Raw genomic sequence first — 20,411 nt, forward strand, 5'->3', positions numbered from 1 at the left:
AAAAAAACATGTGATCAGCTACTTCAGGATAGGGTGCAAACACTTCCAGGCAGTAGGTTTACTGGTTTAGCCTACAGTACTACACCAGCATGTCATGTTCAAAATAAAATCAACGCTTGTGCGTCAGCTAAATACAGCTCACTGATAAACATTCGATGGAAAGACAACTTGCAAGTAATCGCTGATAGCTGTTCTTTGAAGACTTGTCGACAAACTGTTAGCTGACGAAGTATGCAACAAAACCCGACTCGTTTAATAACATGTGCTCGAAAGTAAGAAATCAAGCAAGATTTTGATGGAGTAAACATGCAAAACAACACGTAGCCTACTTGCAGCAGTGCAGTCAAACCAAAACTTGTACAAATTCTTGAAGTTGATATCATAGTTGATACAAACAGGTCAGGTATATGAATTCAAAAAGTTTCTTTTACCCTTTCTAGTACACAATACACACGGCAACATTCACTTTTTTGAGTATGCGAACCATATCGTATTAAACATTGCAGTGAAACTGGACTACAAGGGTGGTATACTTTACAGTTTCTGATCCGAATGAATTCATAAAAATCAACTTTCACAGAAAAACGAGTTCGACTCAAACATCGGAACTTTAATCGCGTACTATGCTATCGACCAACAATACTCAGATTCTGCTGTATAGCACTACTAGCATACACTAATATAAGCATACACTAGAGTTTAGCACCAAGAATACAAAACCGTGAGAAAGTTATGTAATGTAATCAACAAGAAAATCGGGGCTATTCATTATTACAATGAGGTCAAAAAGTCGATGCAAATTGTTTATAGGCCTACTTTAGTCGTATGCAAAACGTTGGATGACCAGGTATATCAGCGTGGGCAAAAAGGATGGTAAATTTCATGAATGACTTCATAAGCTGAAAATACTTTGCAACTTCAAACAAAACTGACATGGGATAATGGACACAGTTTGAACCTGAAAGAAAAAGTTTGGTAGCAATAAATTAAACAAAGCGGCAACTTCCACCAACCAAAGACGAATGTCTGATGCAGAGCAACTTATTGTACGTCAGAAACAATGGACAAGGCGCAAGTTAAAATTGTTTTCTTAGCTGACACTGTGGATTGGACAAATTATACTGTATAGAAGAGTATTTTCTTGATTTTTCTGTGTAAATTATTATAGTATTAAAAATGATAGTTTTTCTGGGGCGTGACAACAGCTTAACATAAAGAAACAAAGTGGGCACCGTGTAGACTTGAAAATGGATATTCCAAAACAGCTTCCTGTCGATTTTCTAATCTTTTTGACAAACCTTATGGCTTTACCAATCCAACTCACCGAAAAACTGAAGAGTGAAGCCAAAACGGCGTGTGCCAACATATTTGTATGTGGGTATGTTTGAGAACCCAATCAGCAAGTTAGGACATTAGACATCATTACAAAACCCTTGTTTTGACATCACTATTGTTTATGGCACTGTGATAATACAAAAGCTTTCGATTTAAAAGATCTTCGAGTTTGTTGTTTTCGAAAACTTGATGCCGATAAAAAACAGTACAAAGCTAAGTATTTTGTTGTTTTGTGTCAACTGTGCTACGGCATGATCAAACTAAAAACTGCGCAAGTTAGCAACAATAACTACCAGCAAAGCGTGGTGAAATACACCAACGCAAAGTCTAAACGACGCTGAATTGACATGAAAAAAAAAACAGCTAAAATTGCCCAACAACACCGATCACATCCGTCATGTTGAAAGCCAAGGATGCTTGAGGCATTCGGCAGCAGTCGCTCGACGTTCAGGCACAACCTCAAGCATTGGCAATAAGAACGATGCGAATTGTTCGGCTTCCTCCAAAGGCCATTCGTACTTTTCGATTAAAACTTCGCGCAACGGCCACATCTTCAGCTTGTGGATGTGGCGCAATTCACCTGGGCAAGATGAAACATTATGTTTTATTCCAGTCGAACAGAATTATAAACCAGGTTTGAATCGAGGCATATGGCTGTGTACGAAATACGCAATTCTATTCATCGTGTTCAATTTTAAACCAGGCCTTAAATCTCTTAAGAAAATCTACTTCATGTTGGTAGAAATGATAACTCAGCACTTCAACCTGCGTACAAATTAACTGTTAAATAGCAGCTTTAACATTTTAATGACAAACGGTTGTAAAAACTTCAGAAAGTTTTCATTAAACTGCAACACATCGAACAGCGCTACAGAAAAAATACAGAGCTATGCCTTTAACGCTATTATATAACTCTCCTGGCGGCTAAATGCTTCATAGTACAACCACAGTCCAATCTCATCTAAGCATGCGATGTGTGAGCACTCAGACAACAAAATCCTACATTTTACATTGATTTAACGTCTGCAGACGTTGAATCAATGTAAAAATGACGGATTTTGCTGTACGGGTAATGCATCAACTTAGTTCAAACTTTTTATTGAAACACACTCTAGCTGCAATGGAATCCAGTTTTAACAAATTCGATACTTCTTGTTGAAAATTTTCCTGATTTCTATGGATTTGACGACAAAATTATGGCTTGAAAGTTTTGTGTGAATTTCTAGTAGGTGAAATGCATCTTTTGTACATTGATTCAACGTTTGCGAACGTCGAATCAATGTCAAAAATGGGGGGTTTGCAAACCGAATTAACATGACAAGATCGTTCCATGGATTGGCTTTTTGTCTTAAAATTTTTAGAGTAAATTTACGTTGACACAAATGGTTGTGGTATAAAAACAAGTCAAATTTGTTCATCAAGCACTTCGAATTGTCTAAGTCCGATTGGTATTCATCCTTACACGTGCATGTCTGTCATAAATCCATACTCACAAATTCATAATCCCTCATATCTATCACGCAAACAAAATTCTATAGTTTTCACGTTAAATAAATGTTTCGAAACGTTTCAAAAACACACAACCACTCAAAATCCAGTTACAGCACACCAATTGTAAACAAGTCGCCTAGTGAAATTCTGTAGTAAACAAAGAAATTATTAAAAAGTGAAACTTGTACATATATAAAGTGAACTAAAAACTCTGGGTACCTCGTTTATTGAAAAATTCTTTACTATATTGTCCATTAGCAGCAAACTTCCGAGGTACATGGCCAAGCAGCTCGATGATCAGAGCAATATGATCTGCAGCATGCAAAAGCAGTTGATGTCAAAACAGGCAAAGCACGCCAATACAATTTTACCACGTCTCGTGAAATAGAGGTGAGACAATTTTCCGGTTAGAATGTAGTAGATTGGTAAAGATCCGAGCAATTCTTTAACCTGCGCTAAGTGATCTAAGTACAAAACAAAACAGGTTATCTGAAATAAAACAGTGCTGCTCAACCTTCTTGAGCCAACAATGCGCTTCCTCAACCCCTTTTTTCAAGCTCAGTGAAATGCAAGAAATGTTTTAAAACAGATATTTATCAAAAAAGCAAATAACAATACAAATTGCTAAGATAAGGCATCATGGCGTTTTTGTTTTCTTCATACAGCACGAGTTGAAAAGCGTTGTGTGAAAACACAACTGGCAAAGTCGTGTATGTACTGTATGTAGATTATTGTAGAACTCATAACTGGAAAAAGCCTACGTTTTAATTCAAACTGGTTCTTTGAGGAACGTTTTGAAGCAGTGTTAAATCAAGTGTTTTGAGAAATGCTCATTTAACGATCCTGCTCAGTTTACAGATTCGCATCATATCGATCACGATAACAACTGAATATAGCTGCTGCTCAAATTATGACGTAAAACGACAAAGCAAAGAGAGGCAAAGGTTGCGACATGGCGTGTTGACACAACAAACCTTCAAATTGTTGCGCGTTAATAACCAATCAATAACAACTTGTCAGAAATTGGGTTGATGTGCACTGTGCAGTTACGTATCTCAACAGGCCTTCGAAAATCAGCAATTGAGGAAAGAAAACGATGAAGTTTGGTGTTAGATTCAACACGAGAACTTAATGTTTGAGAAATCGAAAGCGGTAATCTTCGCCGTCACCGTCATGTTGCATAGATTTAACGAAAAACCACGCCTTGTGTTGTCTGATATAACCTGAGGACATTTGAATGTGGCGTCACAGTTTGAAACTGCGACTGCACAATGGCAATTAAATTGATCGCAAGTTATGTACGTCACGGGGTAGAACTGAAGCCTGAAGACACAGCAAAGCAGCTGCTACATTAAAAACGCTTTCAATAAGTTCTTGGCAAACGTTCGTTCAATAAAACTGAATTTATTGACTTATTTTGAGACGATCGGGTTCTAGTGATCAATTAACATATTGAAAACCATCAATTTTAAATTTTCTATTTTCGGACGTTTGATCGCGGTAAAAGTTAAACTAAAAACCCAAATGGTGTGAAACTGCAACTACAATGCATCAACTCATGTCAAAATCTGCAGCTAGAAGCTTTGTCGACCAAACAAACAAAAACAAACTTAATGTAGTAAGCAACAGTTATGCTGCTAAAAGCGAAACTCCATCTATTGCTTAATGCTGTATAAGTGTATATCCAGAGAGCAAATCAATCATTTTTTACATTTATTCAACTTCTGTAGTCGTTGAATCAATGTAAAACATGATTGATTTGCTGCCTGGGATACAAACACAAAGAAGTGATACAAAAAAACATCCCATATCCTCACCTTCATCTCTTGAGTAATCCTCTCCTGAATGGGGCTCAAACAAATAATCCCCAGTGGCGAGTTCAAAGGTCTAGCAGAAATATTTTACTCAAATTAGCACAAATTGGTGTTTCTACCACTGATTCAATGTCCGCAGATGTTGAACCAATAAAAAGGATCGATTTTACCAGCTGGGACATATATACAAGAAATTAAGACAACTTTAAACCGTTACTATCAGTGCAGATGGTTATTAAAGTAAACCAAATGGCCTAGTGGACCATTATGCAAAATAGCATATAAAGATTGAAATTTAAATGTAGAGTTACAATCGCCCCAGACAGCAAAATCCCTCTGCAGACGTTGAATCAATGTAAACATGAAGGATTTTGCTGTCTGGAACGAAACAATGACTAATGCGAATGACACACAACTTTTTGATATTAAATTGTTCATTCTATTTCAGTATAATCAGACCTTAATAAACACAATTCTAACATATTTTACTTCCTTACAAATGTTTCAAGTGGCGCAGTCTGATTCTATAAAAAGTTTCGCAACATTTATCACCGATGAGGTGTATTTGACGCATTGTATGAATGAAGCTGCAAAAGTGCGCAGGAAACAACGAATCTAAATGCAGGAAAGGACAACTCACGCGTTTAGAACTAGATACTGAAAAACTTTACAAGTGAACTTGGTGCAAAACCTTGTCAACATACAGCAAATTGTTATGCTTATCAACACAACCTTTTTTGGCAATTTTAAGCTTTTGGAATGCAGAGTGTATCATGTACTATGGTTTTGGACAGAGTTACTCAAACATTCAACACAAAATAAAAAATTGATCAACAAGATAGAAATGTGGTGGAGCATCTTAATACGACCAGCCTACATCTTGAAGCTGCACTCAAACTGTATGTTATGCTAACGTCGTATCAACGTAATAAGGCTGGCATTTACTCACCATACAAGCAGTGCTCCATAGATCAGCTGGTGTACTGTAACTGCTACCAAGTAAAACCTCTATGCTCCTGTATTGTCGGGTTTGTATGTCTTCAGTGAAGTGTTTGTTCTGCAAAACGCATTCGAGTAAAACGGAATCATAGGTGTGTAAGTGTGTTTAAGGTCTGCAAAAAGACTAACCCAGCCAACAGAACTGGGTGATTTTACCTTGTTTCAAAATCTAAAGACGTTGATGCGATATATACAAAGATAACATGTATTAACTGGAAAAAAAAAAAACAATATCAAATTGCAAGTGTCATAGCTGGCAAGAAAATAAACTCATTTTTTACCGAAAAATAAACGTGGTAATGCAGCCAACATATGTTAATTTTGCATTGACTTAACGTCCGCAAATATTGAATTGATGTAGAATAGACTGAAATGCTGACTGGGTGCATCATTCTTGTTCGAATGTCATTTGACGTCACTCAATGAAAATGATGCAGCTGTCAAGTTATTTTGACAGTGAGAGTGTTAGCAGTAACTCAGTCAGAAAATTAGTAGGTCTTCAGACGTTGAATCAATGTAAAAAAGGACTGATTTTTCTGGCTGGGAAGGTCTAAAACAGTACAAATGCAGTGAAAATGTCAAGTACTGACAAGTAGCCTAAAATTGAAAAGCAGTAGTCAGTGACAAGACACTTACAATCCAGCAAGCGTTTCCAAGGTCGGCAATTTTCACTTTGATTTGATCAGCGCTAAGCGGATCCAGTAAATTGACAAGCAAGTCATTCGCTGAACTTGAAGTCTTCCAGTCGCTGCCCTTGCTTGTTGATGTTTGGCTGTTGAATGGCAATGGGATTAATCGCAAAGCACGCCTTGCAGTGCCACACGCATACGAGTTTATTGATAAACCAGCTATGCAAGGAACGCTTGAAACATGAACTGTAAATACGCACCGACTCAGCTGGCAAAAGTTGCCTTTCGTACATCGCTTTAACGTCGATAGACGTCGTTAAAGGATGTAAACAAGGCAACTTTCGGTAAGTCACTAAATAGATGGATGAATAACAAACCTGTCCGATGAATTTCCCCTTCCATTTCTATCGTTTTCGTCAGCCACTTCGTCACTTCGACCTGATCTCAAGTTCTCGTTCTTTTCTTCGGAAAGACTTGAAGTTGATAAAAAAAAGATTACATTTAGAACATTTACAAATTACAACTATATCATTAAGAATCTGAGACAAGATTTTCATGACATGGTAAGGTCGCTTTAAGCTGAAAACATGACTTTAACCCAGCCAGGAAACTAGCCCCTTTTCAACCTGCTTGCAGTCATTAAATCAATAGAAAAAGCTACTGATTTGCTGACTGGGAAGTGACGTTACAAAGCGAAATCAATCTCGAAACAGAAAAGAGGCCTAAAGTTGAATCGAAGACTAGACAGCTCTCAATGACACATCATTCTGATTTGCATGAATGATATTTTATGACGCGTTTTGAAGTATTTGCATTCAAATTACAAAACTGTAAATAAAGGTTAACCTGACATTATGAAAAGACTGAGGATTCACACAAACATGAAATGTGTCTTGTTGTATAGCAATTCATACGATAGGCCTACGAGAGATCACAAGCAGCCAAGCAAACCTTTCATTCGGCTTCCCGTTGACCCCGTTTTGAAGGGGACTGTCCCTTTTCGTCGTGTTTTCAGTTTCGATATCGTCGCTCAATGCAAGCCTGGTATAATGCACAACTTTTGTAAGCGCATGAGGCAAAAGAAATGCATTCCTAGACAGCAAATCAACCGTTTTTACACGATTCAACGTCTGCAGACAATGTATCAATGTAAAAAAACGGTCAGGTCAGGCTGCCTGGGTCAGGTTTTGAGAAAGCAAATGGCCTTAGAAAATCAGACATTGATCAAATTACAACCAATCTAACGCACAGGTTCGTATAAAGCCACCATGGCATTATCCATTCAATCAAACAGGCACATCAATGACATCATAATCATGACCAAGGAATATCTACAAAACCAAAACTTCTTACTGCATCTTAAGATGTATTCACTCCTAGTAAATACTCCATACTGCATATAGTAATGTAACTCTTGAGCAAGTTGTCTATAAGAAAATATATATTTTTTATAACTTACTTGTTCATTTCGTTGTTCAAAACATCACTTGCTTCTGCAAAAGTAAAATTAATTGATTACATACATAGCGTGGTGCAATACATTGCGACATCCGTGTAAACAAAAGCAGAGATTTAACCTTGTCGCCACATTTCACGATGGCGATTGCTCAAGCAAATGTAAATACGTTAAATTGGCAACACAAAAATGGAAAGTTATTATTTACCGGTTTGACCGTTGATCAGGCGTGCGGTGTGATCCCCTTTGCTGAGCAATGCTTCTTCACTGTCATTTTTCTCTTCGTTTGCTGTTTCATAATTGTCTGTTTCTTCTCTATCGGCTTCGTTTTTGACGTCACCACGAACTGGATCGAGGGAATCGATGTCATTTGACAATGAATCGCCGTTGTTTCCTGTGGCATCCGCAAAATGTTCGTTGTCGTAAGTTTCAATGACGTCTTCCTCGATCAGTACGTCGCCATTAGTGACGGGAGATGCTAGGTCAGGTTGGTGGGCTGTTGGAGCTTGTGTGGCAAGTGGTGCTTCCGATTTCTGAAACCGGTAAAAGTCAAAAGTGAAGATCTTCACTCAGCTGTCAGATGTAGATTGTCAACTTAGAAATCAATCGTACCAACAACCTCATTTCTTAGTGGTCTATATTACATGGTCAAAGTAGCACGCGGCGCTGGTGAGACTAACAAAACCGAAACAGTTATTTTCTGCCACTATATTTCTTTTAAGTCATTACTCAGTCGCATCAGCTGCATTTCCTGCTATGTCAGTGGAGTAAACCTTGAATTAAAAAGTTATTTCAGTTCTCATAGCTTCATTAAAATTTGATGCGGTGAACAGAAGGATGTTTTTTTTGCCTAGTGGCTTATGACGTTGTGATGAAAATGTCGACCACACACACATGCCGATTTATCCGCCTCTGTAATTTGATCACCACGAGAAGTTATTTCAGTGGTTCTGTGTAGACCTACTCATATTTACTTACTCATGAAGCAAAGGTTAGGTTTTTCAGCTGAATCAACTCTTAAAAGAAGTAACTCTTAAAAGCATCAATAGGTTGTGGTTTAAAGCAAAACTGCAACGGTGTGTCCAAATTAAACAGACTTTTTACTAACCTATGCTACGTCACTGTCAGACGTTGACTGTCGCAGCAATTACATAGTCTGCTGATAACACGCAAAGTGCGTTGGCAACAAAATTATAGTAAAAACAACCGGACTGCACTAAATGCTGTATGATAAAACAAGATTATGATATCAAAACTAAACAAAAACTAACATTCATCAGTGGTTTGCCTTCGCGCTCCGTGGCTTCTATTTGTTCAATTTGCATCTGCAGAAGCTGCTGTTGCTTCTTGGCTTTCTTCCGCATTTTCTTCTTTTTATTTTTGGTTAATTTTTGACCGGACTAAAAGACAAAATGTTAAATCACTGCAGCAAGTCTGCTTTTTGAGGTCTGTTGGGATTGGAATCCAGCCACCCAGGAAGTTATATTTTATGTAACTTTTGCAGTTTCTTAAATATGGATATGTGAGATGGAGTGTGTTTTATGCTATGTTTAAGAAACTATGAAAGTGAATACTGAACTAATACAATTTATCACAAAAAGTTATAGCCAAAGCAAAGAGATGGTGGAATAAGAAACTAGGCTCTGAGAATTAAACAATGTCGTTACCAAATGCCAACCAACTAATAGCACCAAGAACACAACATTCAGACTCCGTGCAATTGTACACATTCAGTGAAACTGATCTTTTCAAGCAAAAGTCATGTCATAACTATCTTGAAAGTAGAATATTGCTACCGAAAAAAAGATTCCACAAACGGATGCCGTTTAATTTTAGTTTCGTCTCAAAGCAGATCACATAATATCGAAGCTATCGCTAACAAACGTAAAATGACACCAGTTGTACGTGACTTACTTGCACAGGTCTTGGTTGAGGAGCAGTACTCACTAAAAAATCAACATATAAATATCAGGTCAAAGGAGCAGTTTAAAAAGACAAACAACAGTCTCATTGAGAGGTAAAATAAATATGATTCCACAGTCCACACACACCACAAATCTAATAAACATCGAATAAGAATTGGATTCTTATTGATTAATGTTATAACTACGCTTTCTAAGCGAAAAACAGTTTCAAAAGTCCCAAAACAATTAAGTGTTTTTCCAATCTGTTTAGTTGCCACCCATCTAAGTTAACTTTAAGATTAGTGTTTTCGGGACCCTCGAAAAGAGATAGCACGCCGTTTTGTTAACTATCGGAGTGACTGTAATACATTTGAGCATTGCTGATTCAAACTCAAGTGCTTTTCTTTTGTCCTTGTGCAGAACCTGTTGACATGCTCGCCTTATTAAGGTCAAAGCCAAAACACAGGTTTGTTTTCATCACTTTGCTGGCGCAGTTTGCACAGCGAGTATTAAGTGTCGCTCAATCTCAAAAAAAAAATTTTCAAAACCTATTCAAAGTAAAAACGTATTCTTGCAACTGAGTTTTTAAAAAGCTTTTCAAACGAAAGCATGCCAGTCCGTACTGACCGTCACTGCGTGCTTTATGTCAAACGGTGAACACATCCAAACAAAGAGTAACTTTACCTAAAGACCCCGAAGGTGGTTTTCCTCCATTTTGCTGCCACTTTTGGGCGTCGGCAGCTATTCTTCTGACGTAAGGTTCGTCAACGCATAAAAGGATATTTTCAGGTTTAATATCTGTGTGGATGATTTCGCACTTGGTGTGCAGATAGTCTAGTGACTGTAAGACCTGAAAATAACATTTCAATGTTATATTAAATAAGGCAAACATGGAAGATTTGTAAAGGTTACATATCTTGCTACAATAGTCAAAACAAATAAAGAGTCTTCAGCTAATAAGACCCACCTAACTTTGATTGCTCATATCTCACAAGAGTTTTGATAATTTTGGTTCATACCGTACTTGGTAAGAATATAGTGTTGGTAGATACCTAGCAAATATTTAAATTTGAACTTGATTTATTATAATTCAACTTATAGCAAGTACAAAAAAAGGAGCAAGTACAAAAAAAGGAGCATCCAGGCTATATTACTTGCATACGTTGGCAATAAGGCTCACCATATTTGAGGCCACCAAATAAAGTAGCCCAATAAGGCCCACCATACAAAACTAGCTTCATTACTACATTTACTACAGCAAAAAATAATGCCACATAAATATGCAAGTTTCCCGCGCTATTATGACTGACAATGCATCACAACCCTCTAGAATTTAAGAGAAAATCTGCAAGTAGGAAAATCGATAATTAAAAACAATTTGTAAATTGGAAAATTTTGCTCTCACGACCGTACCAGACTTCTTGTATTTATAAAACTACTGGAAGTTGCAACTCTACTTCACCAATCGATTGTACTTTAGTCAAACTTTTAAAAACAATCACAATAGAATTTTGTGCTGTTTAAATTTAGCAGATACGTCAAGTGGGCCTTGTTACCAAATGGGCCTTATTTGCTGAAGGTACCTTAGTTATAAATCACATCAATGCTCTACACAGTTTAATGAACATTGCTTTAAATAACAACTATTAGAGTGATCAAGCAGTTTTCAGCCTTCATCGAACCACGAAACACTTCTTACAGGCTACATTAACTTAATCTGTCAAATTTAAAACAAACATTTCAAAACTAAAAGACACTAAACTAAAAGAATGCAGCTTGCATAAGTTAAATGAATATGTCTTTGGAAATCCTGGTCTTGCTGAGCCGTTACGCCGATTTCTTTTACGTACCCAACACCGGCTAGCAAAATCCATCTATTTTACATTGAGTCAACGTTTACAGACGTCAAATCAATGTAAAAAGATGGATCATGATATCAGAGATACACAAACCAGCTTTGCAAACCTAACAACATAGTGTCCACAAGAACTAATCATTGACAACATACACTTATTACTCAGCAACAATGCAATGTAGTCACCTGCTTGGTAATGGCTTTAACACAAGGTATTGGCATCCCTTGGTAGTTTGATTTTATGATCCATTTCAGCAAATGATGGCCTAAAACTTCAAACACCATACAAACATCTAAAAGTCGTTCGGTTAAGTAAATATTTTCAGATTTATGATGAGGGCTAAGTTAAGCCGAAAACGTTCGATTGTTAAAACTATTTGTAAATATGTAAAATATATTGTTATAACGCTCAACCCTGTTGCATTGCTGTGTCTTGTCTTTGGTACAAGAAAGAAAACTCTCTCTCGAAACAATAAATAATTAATTTGCTACCCAATCACGGAATGGCCCGTTTCGGTGAGTCCGATTCCTATTCGGTGATTTTTTTAATTTTTTTTTTTAATTATCGGGTACCGTAGCCTAATTATCATTGCCGTTTTAGGCTTAGGGGTTAGAGGTTAGGAACTCACCGAATCGGACTCACCGAATAGTAGCAGACCCAATCAATCAAAAAATATAAACAATGAAATGGTCTCACAGTTTCTTATTATATTTCTCACAAACAACATTTTTCTAACAAGATCCTTTGGTGAAATTTTCAGACGGTTGTTAAAAGAAGGTTCAGAATGGTATTTGAATTCGGAAAATCTCATAGGTGTTCCACTCATAAGAGTGAAGCTGGCTGTTAAGGTTTTTGAAAAAGTAGCAACTACATTTGCATTGTGTGTATTTATATAGCTCTCAGTAAGTGGGTTTGCTTGGCAACAAAAACAGCAGTCAGTGAATCATAAGCTGAAGGATACGAGCTCCGTTGGGTCCATAAGTTTTGAAATCATCCAGTAGCTGAACGCAACGTTCACGATTGGGGTCTGTGGGGTCAGCGTCACGTACCTGAAACGTACAAACGCATCACGGTGATGTTATTGATATATTGATCAGAATGTGCAAGCAAAAAGCATCATTCCTGTTAAGCAATAGATGTAAAGGCTTCTTGTGATATATACGTGAAAAATTGTTGAAAAATTCGATTATAATATTGATTTAGGTGTAGCCATTACACAAGTGTCGTAGAAGTCTTAACCCACGTAAGGTGAATTCAGTCAAGTTGCTTTTTAAAATAATCCAACACAAATAGAACAATTATCATACCGAAGTCAACAACTTTATTTCGTCCACTGCGGTCTCAGTGTAATGAGAAGCGCTCTTCACAACCTTCATCGCAACAAATCTTTTGTTCCTGAACCAGAAGATTGTAATTTGAAGGAGCCTGACGTGGAAGCACTCAAGCGAAACAAAACAACTTGCCTTTTGGGCGTGAAAGAGAGCAAACCAGTTTTTTTACATTGATTTTACATTTGCAGACGTTGAATTTGTGATAGTGAGATTGAGCGACCTCATGCAAACTGATAGCTCAAATTATTATTTTTCAAGTTTGAGACAATTTTAATTCATAAAACAATTATATAACCTACTGTATTTCAATTACCCACAAGTACTTTATTACTCAAAATCTATGTAATTTGTGGCTGCCATTTATCGCAGTTGCAATGGTACGCAGATACCAAGAATATTTGATTTTTTGTTTCATATACAAGTCAACCCCGCTTAATCGGCCCACGTTTAATAGGACCACCCGCTTATTCGGACCATTTTGCACTGGTCCCGAATCCAAATCCATTTTTCTGTACAATTTTCCCCGCTTAAACGGACCACCACCCGGCTTAAACGGACCACCCTCCGCCCTAAAATAGGCCTTTATTTTTCTCGGCAGCCGATTTGTAGCAAGAATTGACAGCGATAGACACGTGTTTCGCCCATGAGGCTTCAAGAGTTGTTGATGGGCAACGTGCTACGTTCTCGCTAAGCCATTTTAAAGTGAAGTAGGCTACAGATAAACAAACGCTTGTTGTCACGTCATAAGGTCAATTGTTATCTAATCAGAATTACAGTAATTGTGATGCAGCACCGAATACTGTACTGTACAGAAGAACGAATGAATGCTTTTAGTGATTGAATAAAAATGGCAGCAATAACTCGCGTAGATCGAACACTTAAAGAAAAAATAGAGATTCTTAACAAAATCAAAAACCAGCCGAAAAACTGCTGATAAAGCCAAAAGACAGACGACCCTTGATGCATTTTTCCAGTGACTACTGTACAGTACTGTATTTTGTTTTGATTGTTGATGGTGTTTTAGTTGTGTTTATAGCCGCAATTGTAAAATGCTTAAACTATTTTCAAAAACGATGAAAAAAATAACGAAATTCGTTCTCCCCGTTTAACGGGACCACCCGCTTAATCGGACCAATTTGGCTTGGTCCCGATGTGGTCCGATTAAGCGGGGTTGACTGTATCTTTGATACTCTTGGCCGCGAGCCAAAAACGCTGTTAAAATACTGATTGTTTAATTTTAAACACAACAGTATTGAAGTTTCAATAAGTCAAATAGCACTTCTGTTTATTGGAGAACAAAAAGCTTTACATGAAAAACAAACAATGCTACTATGAGCAAATGTGGAAAATGTTCCATGTTTAAATAACTCGTCATTGAAATGCCAGAATTATTTCAGCATCGACAGGGTTTTCTTTTCAATTATTCCAGCCTTGTTTTTTCATCTAGTAATAATGAAATGAGACAAGAATGTTTGAGACAATGTTCGGCTCCGAGCAGTGACATAAAACATTAAAAAACCATAGCTGTCAATTGTCAGCCTGACGATTTGTGAGTTAAAGTCCATCTCCACTGAGAGATAGCACGCTCGCTGATGGCATTGTCTTTATCTTTGGGGTATTCAATGTCCTTTAGAAGTGAGAAAACGATCCGAGATTTACAAGGTTTAAATTTATGCAATGCTTCAACAATGTTTCTGAGCAAAAGATTTGAAGACACATCAACATAAATAAACATGATTTGATGTGTGTGACAATAATGCATGTCTACAGAAATTAGTTACCTTTTCTTTGGGTATAATTAAACTTAAACCCTGCCTGCCTTATCCGAAAGAAAAGAAAGACTCCTTTTTTGGGACAGGTTACAATGATATGGTAGTGTGGATGTGGACTGGATAGTATGATTGACTACAGGAGTCGTCTAAAACTTGACGACGCGAAAAAACTCGCTTTGCCACTAGCTGATTGGAAACTGAATGTGCTAAAGCAAACCAGAAAACTTTGAATCAACCATAATGAACAAAAAGTTGACTAACCTTAAGAGAGTAGCCTAGCTGTACATTGTGCGATGGCCGATGAAACGTGATAAAACAAATCAGCAAGTCATGAAAGGCTTACTTTAACTTCAACAAAGGCATTTCCGTCCTTCTAAGCCTAACTATGCAAAGTGGCCTTACTTACACTTCAAGACTATAAAAAAGACATGAAATAACAAGAGTTTTGTTCATTGCCAAACCTACTTCATATCCCAACAAAGCCACACTGTGGAGAAATGGCCCCATCCGAGTTTGCGAACAACATGATAGCGGTTGTTGAAGAGATCCCCAACTTTGACAGGGTGGTATCCACCTTTAAAGGTAATACATATTATGCTAGTAGTACTTTAAGTTGTTGTACTAGTAATGTTATACACAAGATGAAAAAATACAAGCAAAACAGTACTTTCAATGACATCATCTAGACCAGGGGTGCCCAAAGTTTTGTAATCACGGGCCGCAATTCACTTTTTGCTAGTCGTAGCAGCCGCATTGAATTTTTATTCGCTTTTGTCCTTGAAATTCGGTCTAAGCTTTAGGATTGTATATTGTGGAGCCCAGATGAGAGTCGCAGATATTGTTCTCTCTTACCGCACTTTAGGCACCCCTGACTTAGACGCTTGGTAGATAATTATGAAAAACTCAGTCAGGAATTGTTGTGAAAAATAATAAGACGTTGCGTAATTGGTCGAGGGTTATGGCGAAAATTAAAAAAAAAAACTAGGTTCCGCATTGAGGCATGTGGCACGTAAAATTATCAACGTCGTTGTTGTTGTTGTTGATCAGTCTGTTTGGTGCAAGCAAATAACAAAGGACGTGAGTGAACTTAATAAATGATTAGTCAAAAGAAAAAAAAACTTTTGGTGATTGGATTATCTTTTCCCACAGGGAACTTTGTAGTGTCAAACGGTCGACGTGCTGCTGATTTCTAATTAGCTGAGGGGTGTATATTGTTCCAGTGTAAATAAGCAAAAAAACAATGGAAATTTGAGACAGTCAACAAACGTCGCCAATAAAAAACAGTTTTCAATGACGTGTGAAGTTAAAACCAAACCAACAATAAATCTTCAGTGATCTATGCAGTACGAGAAATGCAATCAAATGAAAAAATAACACAATTTTTTTTCTATCACAGCTATCAAAAATTAGGGGTGATATTGTAGACTAGAAAGTCTAAACAGTGAGTACTATGTGTGGCTAATAAAATGTAAAAGTTTCAATTCATCTGGTTTTATTCATTGTCGTATGAAACTGTAGTGGCATGATAAACCCTACCTTGTTTATATGTTACCACATAAAATATGTCAGAAACAAACAAAGAAATGCGATCACACGTCATACTTGATAAATACATCTACAAGCCCACAAGGCCCAACATGTCATTTCCACAGTACGTACATTATGCATATTTATAAACTACCAAATCGATTGTTATGGTTAATAATGTCAAATATTCCTTTCAATGGGTTGAGTGCAATTATTCCATTTGCCTGGACGACAACAAGGTAAGAAAATACAAACCTTTGCAATAATCAGCAGGATCTTCTTGCTCATCATCATCTGAACCTCGCAGTTCTTCCGTTGCATCTTCTTCGTCTGAAGAACCATGGGACTCCGTTTCCGAATTGTCGCAATTACTGGAAAATAATACAAAAATAATTAAGATGATTACAGTATTGTAATTCATGGAAAACCAATAAAGACAACGTATTTAAAAATTAATTGCTTATTTGAGTATCAATCATCATCAGTTGCCATCTCCTATTTCAGCAGATGTGCATCAACAGGGGATATGACAACCTTTTTCCCATGTTGATGCACATCTGCTGAAATAGGAGATATGACAACCTTTGCTTCGCCTGCTTCCTGACCGACATATGGTCCATATGATTAATTGATTATGGAACTTGTCAGGAATCGAAGCTTCACCCTCACCACCGGCAATCCACGGCGAAGCAGACTGAGACGCTGAAAAACGGCGTCCCACAGGGATCGGTCCTGGCTCCACTTCTTTTCAACATCTACACCCACGACCTACCAACCACGGTCTCTGCAAAATACGCTTATGCGGACGATCTGGCAATTCTCCACTCCACAAAGTTGTGGGAAAATCTAGAAGACACCTTGAGCCAGGACATGCAAACCATCTCAGCTTATCTCCAGAACTGGCGACTGAAACTCAGCAAAACCAAGACTGTGGCGGCAGCTTTCCACCTACACAATCGGGAAGCTGATCGTGAGCTACATGTCCACAACAACGGAAAACCTCTGTCCTTCTGCCCCGAGCCAAGGTATCTTGGGGTGACACTAGACAGATCGCTCACATACCGCCACCATTTGGTGTCACTGCGCAAGAAACTGACATCCCGTGCTGCACTACTGAAGCGCCTGGCAGGCTCTAGCTGGGGGGCTAGGGCTGACACTTTGCGAATAGCAGCCTTAGCCCTTGTCTACTCTTCTGCAGAGTACTGTGCACCTGTCTGGTGCCGCAGTGCTCACTGCCACAACATCGACACTGTCATAAACAGCGCCCTACGCACAGTGACCGGATGCCTGTGTTCCACACCATTGGACAATCTTCCCATTCTCGCTGGCATCCAACCTGCTGAGCTTCGTCACGAAGAAGCCACTCTGTCCCTCGGTCGACGGGCACTAGAGCCTAACCATCTTCTTCACCACAAGATCTCTGCCTTCCCAAACGGGCACCCCCGTCGACTGAAATCAAGACACCCATTCGTGCCAGCCGCTCGGCTTCTGATCAACGAAGCTGATGAACAAGACATCTCTGCGGCTACTTGGGCGGATCATAAATGGAATTCTGAATGGAGGTCAAGCACCACCAGACTCCATTCATTCATCCCCAACGCCGACACACGCCCCATCGGCCTGACACTACAGAGACAGGCGGGTCTGCTACTATTCGGTGAGTCCGATTCGGTGAGTCCGATTCGGTGAGTCCGATTCGGTGAGTCTGATTCGGTGAATTCCTAACCTCTAACCCCTAACCCTAACTCCTAACCCCTAACCCTAAAACGGCAATGATAATTAGGCCACGGTACCCGATAATTAAAAAAAAAACTGAAAAAATCCCCCGTTAAGAAATCGGACTCACCGAATCGGACTCACCGAATCGGGCCATTCCGGAGACAGGCATGGGTGCGCCTCAACCATCTCCGTACGGGCGTCGGGCTTTTCCCCTCAACCATGCACCAATGGGGAATGGCTTCTTCCTCCTCCTGTGAATGTGGTGCCGAGGAACAGACCGCAGACCACATCATCAATGACTGCACCATCTTCAAGCCACCTAACGGAGTGGAAGGTCTGCGCGTCATGGATGATGAAACTAAAGACTGGCTGCTCTCTAGCAGCCTTCCAGTGTAGTCCGGGAACATCGTGAATTTGGGGTGGTAAAAGGATAGACCCTCGGCCCCAGAAGCTCAGACGACGACGACGATGACAACCTTCATTTCCATCTTCAGGAATGCCGTTAAGTGTCCTGCCAACAGACTCAGTCGCATGCTCTTGAGTAGTGTCGAACTGGCGACCTTTCAAGCATTGTCCCAGAGTTCCTACCCTTTACTATGTAGCCGACTTGTTCATAATACGATTCTCATTACTTTCATAAGCCATCAAGCTTACACAAGTCCTACTTACCTCCTTTGCACATTATGAGAAACTAAACAGGACCAATTGGTAACTCATAAGAGTAGAACACCACACTGTGTCAAGCATTATTTTAATTTATTTCAAACATAAAAATTCAAATGTTTATGGTTAATGAAGCCTTAGTAGAGAAAATCTAGTTTTAGTTTAGTGCTCACTTTGTAGAATGATTGTAAGGAGTGTTTGGAGTGTTCTCCTTCTTCTTTAACTTAATCGGCTTTTTTGGCTTTGATCTCTTTTTCCGGGCTTGTAGAGCCATAACTAGACAAAACAAGAAATATTTAGGGTTTGCACAAACATAATGCAATGCATACATTTTTATTTGCCTCACATGTGATTTACAGACTGCTCCACAATGAAGGCACTTACAGCATATTGTCGAATACTATTCAGGCAAGGCCAAAAAGTGGAGCATGATTTGTAGGTGCAGACACATATGCACATGCCAGATAGGCAATTAGGCATCCACTTCCATTTGCCTGTAATATGTCCTGTAAAGGAAGGGGGGCATTGTCTCGCACCTCATCTCTACACAATCTATCAGACTGTGGAAGGGACAAGAAGCCTGCAGCCTAGACTACAACCAAAAGAATGTTAGATACACTTTCCAAGCTTATCGTTGTTATAAGAGCCTGTATAACCACTCCAGGCTGTACACTTGTACAGTGTACATAGGTCATCTTCCTGTACTCCTTATGGCATTCTCCTTGTTTCCTGCCATTTTTAGAATTCAGAATGCTATTATGTAATTAATCACATGTTGTTATTCTGGTTGAAGTCGTGTTGTATCTGCTTGGAACTGCAATAAATCGTATATGAAGGAACACAGGCCTTGTTCTTGATTGATTGAATATTTATCCTCGGACTGGGAAAGCTTCTTGCAGAGCTTAATCCTGGCAGTTTCACATACTTGTAGAGGCCTTGAATCACTGACGCAGGTCCGGTCACCGAGATTGACAGAGTGAAGTTTCCGATTGTTGAAGGTTGCCGGGGAACTATTCCATCCATTAGATGCCGCTGAATGGAGAGCAATCCTTAACGGCAATGGAGAGCAATCCTTAACTTGATCAAGCACACACCCCGACAGTCTAAAAAGTTGGTCAAGTGCACAGTCTAAAAAGTGTGCATAATTATTTTTTGAAGCACAGAACTATGTCAGTATGTCATAGACCTAGCTGTTCAACATTTAACAGAAGGTTTATCTACGCAATTTCTATGGGTTATAGGCAAATTGTTCGTAAAGCAATTGTTCATAAGCAATTGTTCATAAAACAATTGTTCGTAAACTGTTTTCGTAAAATGAAATCCGTAAAACAATTCTTCGTAAAGCATTTCTTCGTATACATCAAATTTTAACTGCACGCACGAAAAAATGCTTTAGGAAGAATTGTTTTACGAAGAATTAATTTTACGAACAATTGCTTACGAACAATTTGTCGGACACCATTTCTATGTACTTACTTTTTCTGGAACTCATTGTCGCGGTGTAATTAATATAGCATTCTCTGTTCAATCAATTTGTTTTAATACTGGATACAGGTATAATCTAAACATGAATAACAATGTTTTTTATTAATATAGAAGCAAAAGCAAAAATGGTAGTTAATTATAATATATATTTTTTATACACAGTGGCTATTCTTATCGTATATTGTGAATATAACGCCTGAGCCCTATATTTACAGGTTCACTCGAGCATAACAGATATTTCTTTCTTTCATCTTCTCTTGAACAACAAAAAACGACAAAACAACGCAGAAAAAGTGGGTATATTACCCCAATACCTCAAACTCAAGAGTTTATTTTTATAATCATTGGCTGGTGCATTGTGACTGCAGTTGAGATTCCAACAGGTATCAATTCCAGGGTCCACGTCTTTTAGGCGCAGACAGTTAGGCGC

General features: G+C 38.5%; 1 protein-coding gene across 2 annotated transcripts; it reads right to left on the minus strand.

Moving 5' to 3' along the window:
• Nucleotides 1-232: 232 nt before the first annotated feature.
• On the minus strand, nt 233-20,059 carry LOC145786079 (SRSF protein kinase 3-like). Of its 2 annotated transcripts, none has more exons than XM_082597723.1 (19): nt 19,973-20,059; nt 18,670-18,772; nt 16,370-16,485; nt 15,053-15,161; nt 12,792-12,879; nt 12,446-12,533; nt 11,670-11,776; nt 10,313-10,478; nt 9,639-9,670; nt 8,996-9,124; nt 7,933-8,257; nt 7,728-7,761; nt 7,220-7,309; nt 6,646-6,741; nt 6,276-6,411; nt 5,590-5,697; nt 4,644-4,713; nt 3,046-3,138; nt 233-1,915 (listed from the first exon to the last, which is right to left on the minus strand). In XM_082597723.1, exons 1-19 carry the CDS (start codon nt 19,986-19,988, stop codon nt 1,731-1,733), a joined length of 2,091 nt encoding a protein of 696 aa, XP_082453849.1. In that variant the 5' UTR covers nt 19,989-20,059; the 3' UTR covers nt 233-1,730. The 2 variants fall into 2 exon arrangements, with proteins under 2 accessions (XP_082453849.1, XP_082453850.1); XM_082597724.1 differs by lacking the exon at nt 3,046-3,138 and adding an exon at nt 3,198-3,290.
• Between the last annotated feature and the right edge of the window lie 352 nt (nt 20,060-20,411).

The sequence above is a fragment of the Aplidium turbinatum genome, chromosome 17, assembly GCF_918807975.1.
Source record: "Aplidium turbinatum chromosome 17, kaAplTurb1.1, whole genome shotgun sequence".
NCBI classification, from domain to species: Eukaryota; Metazoa; Chordata; class Ascidiacea; order Aplousobranchia; family Polyclinidae; genus Aplidium; species Aplidium turbinatum.

Bases quoted from the DNA above. Each gene is read 5' to 3' on its own strand.
- LOC145786079 (XM_082597723.1), bottom strand. The intron at 12,880-15,052 runs GTAGGTTTGGCA...CTTCTGGTTCAG, and splicing joins TGGCTTTGTTGGGATATGAA to GAACAAAAGATTTGTTGCGA. The intron at 8,258-8,995 runs GTTAGTTTTTGT...TACCGGTTTCAG, and splicing joins AAGGCAAACCACTGATGAAT to AAATCGGAAGCACCACTTGC.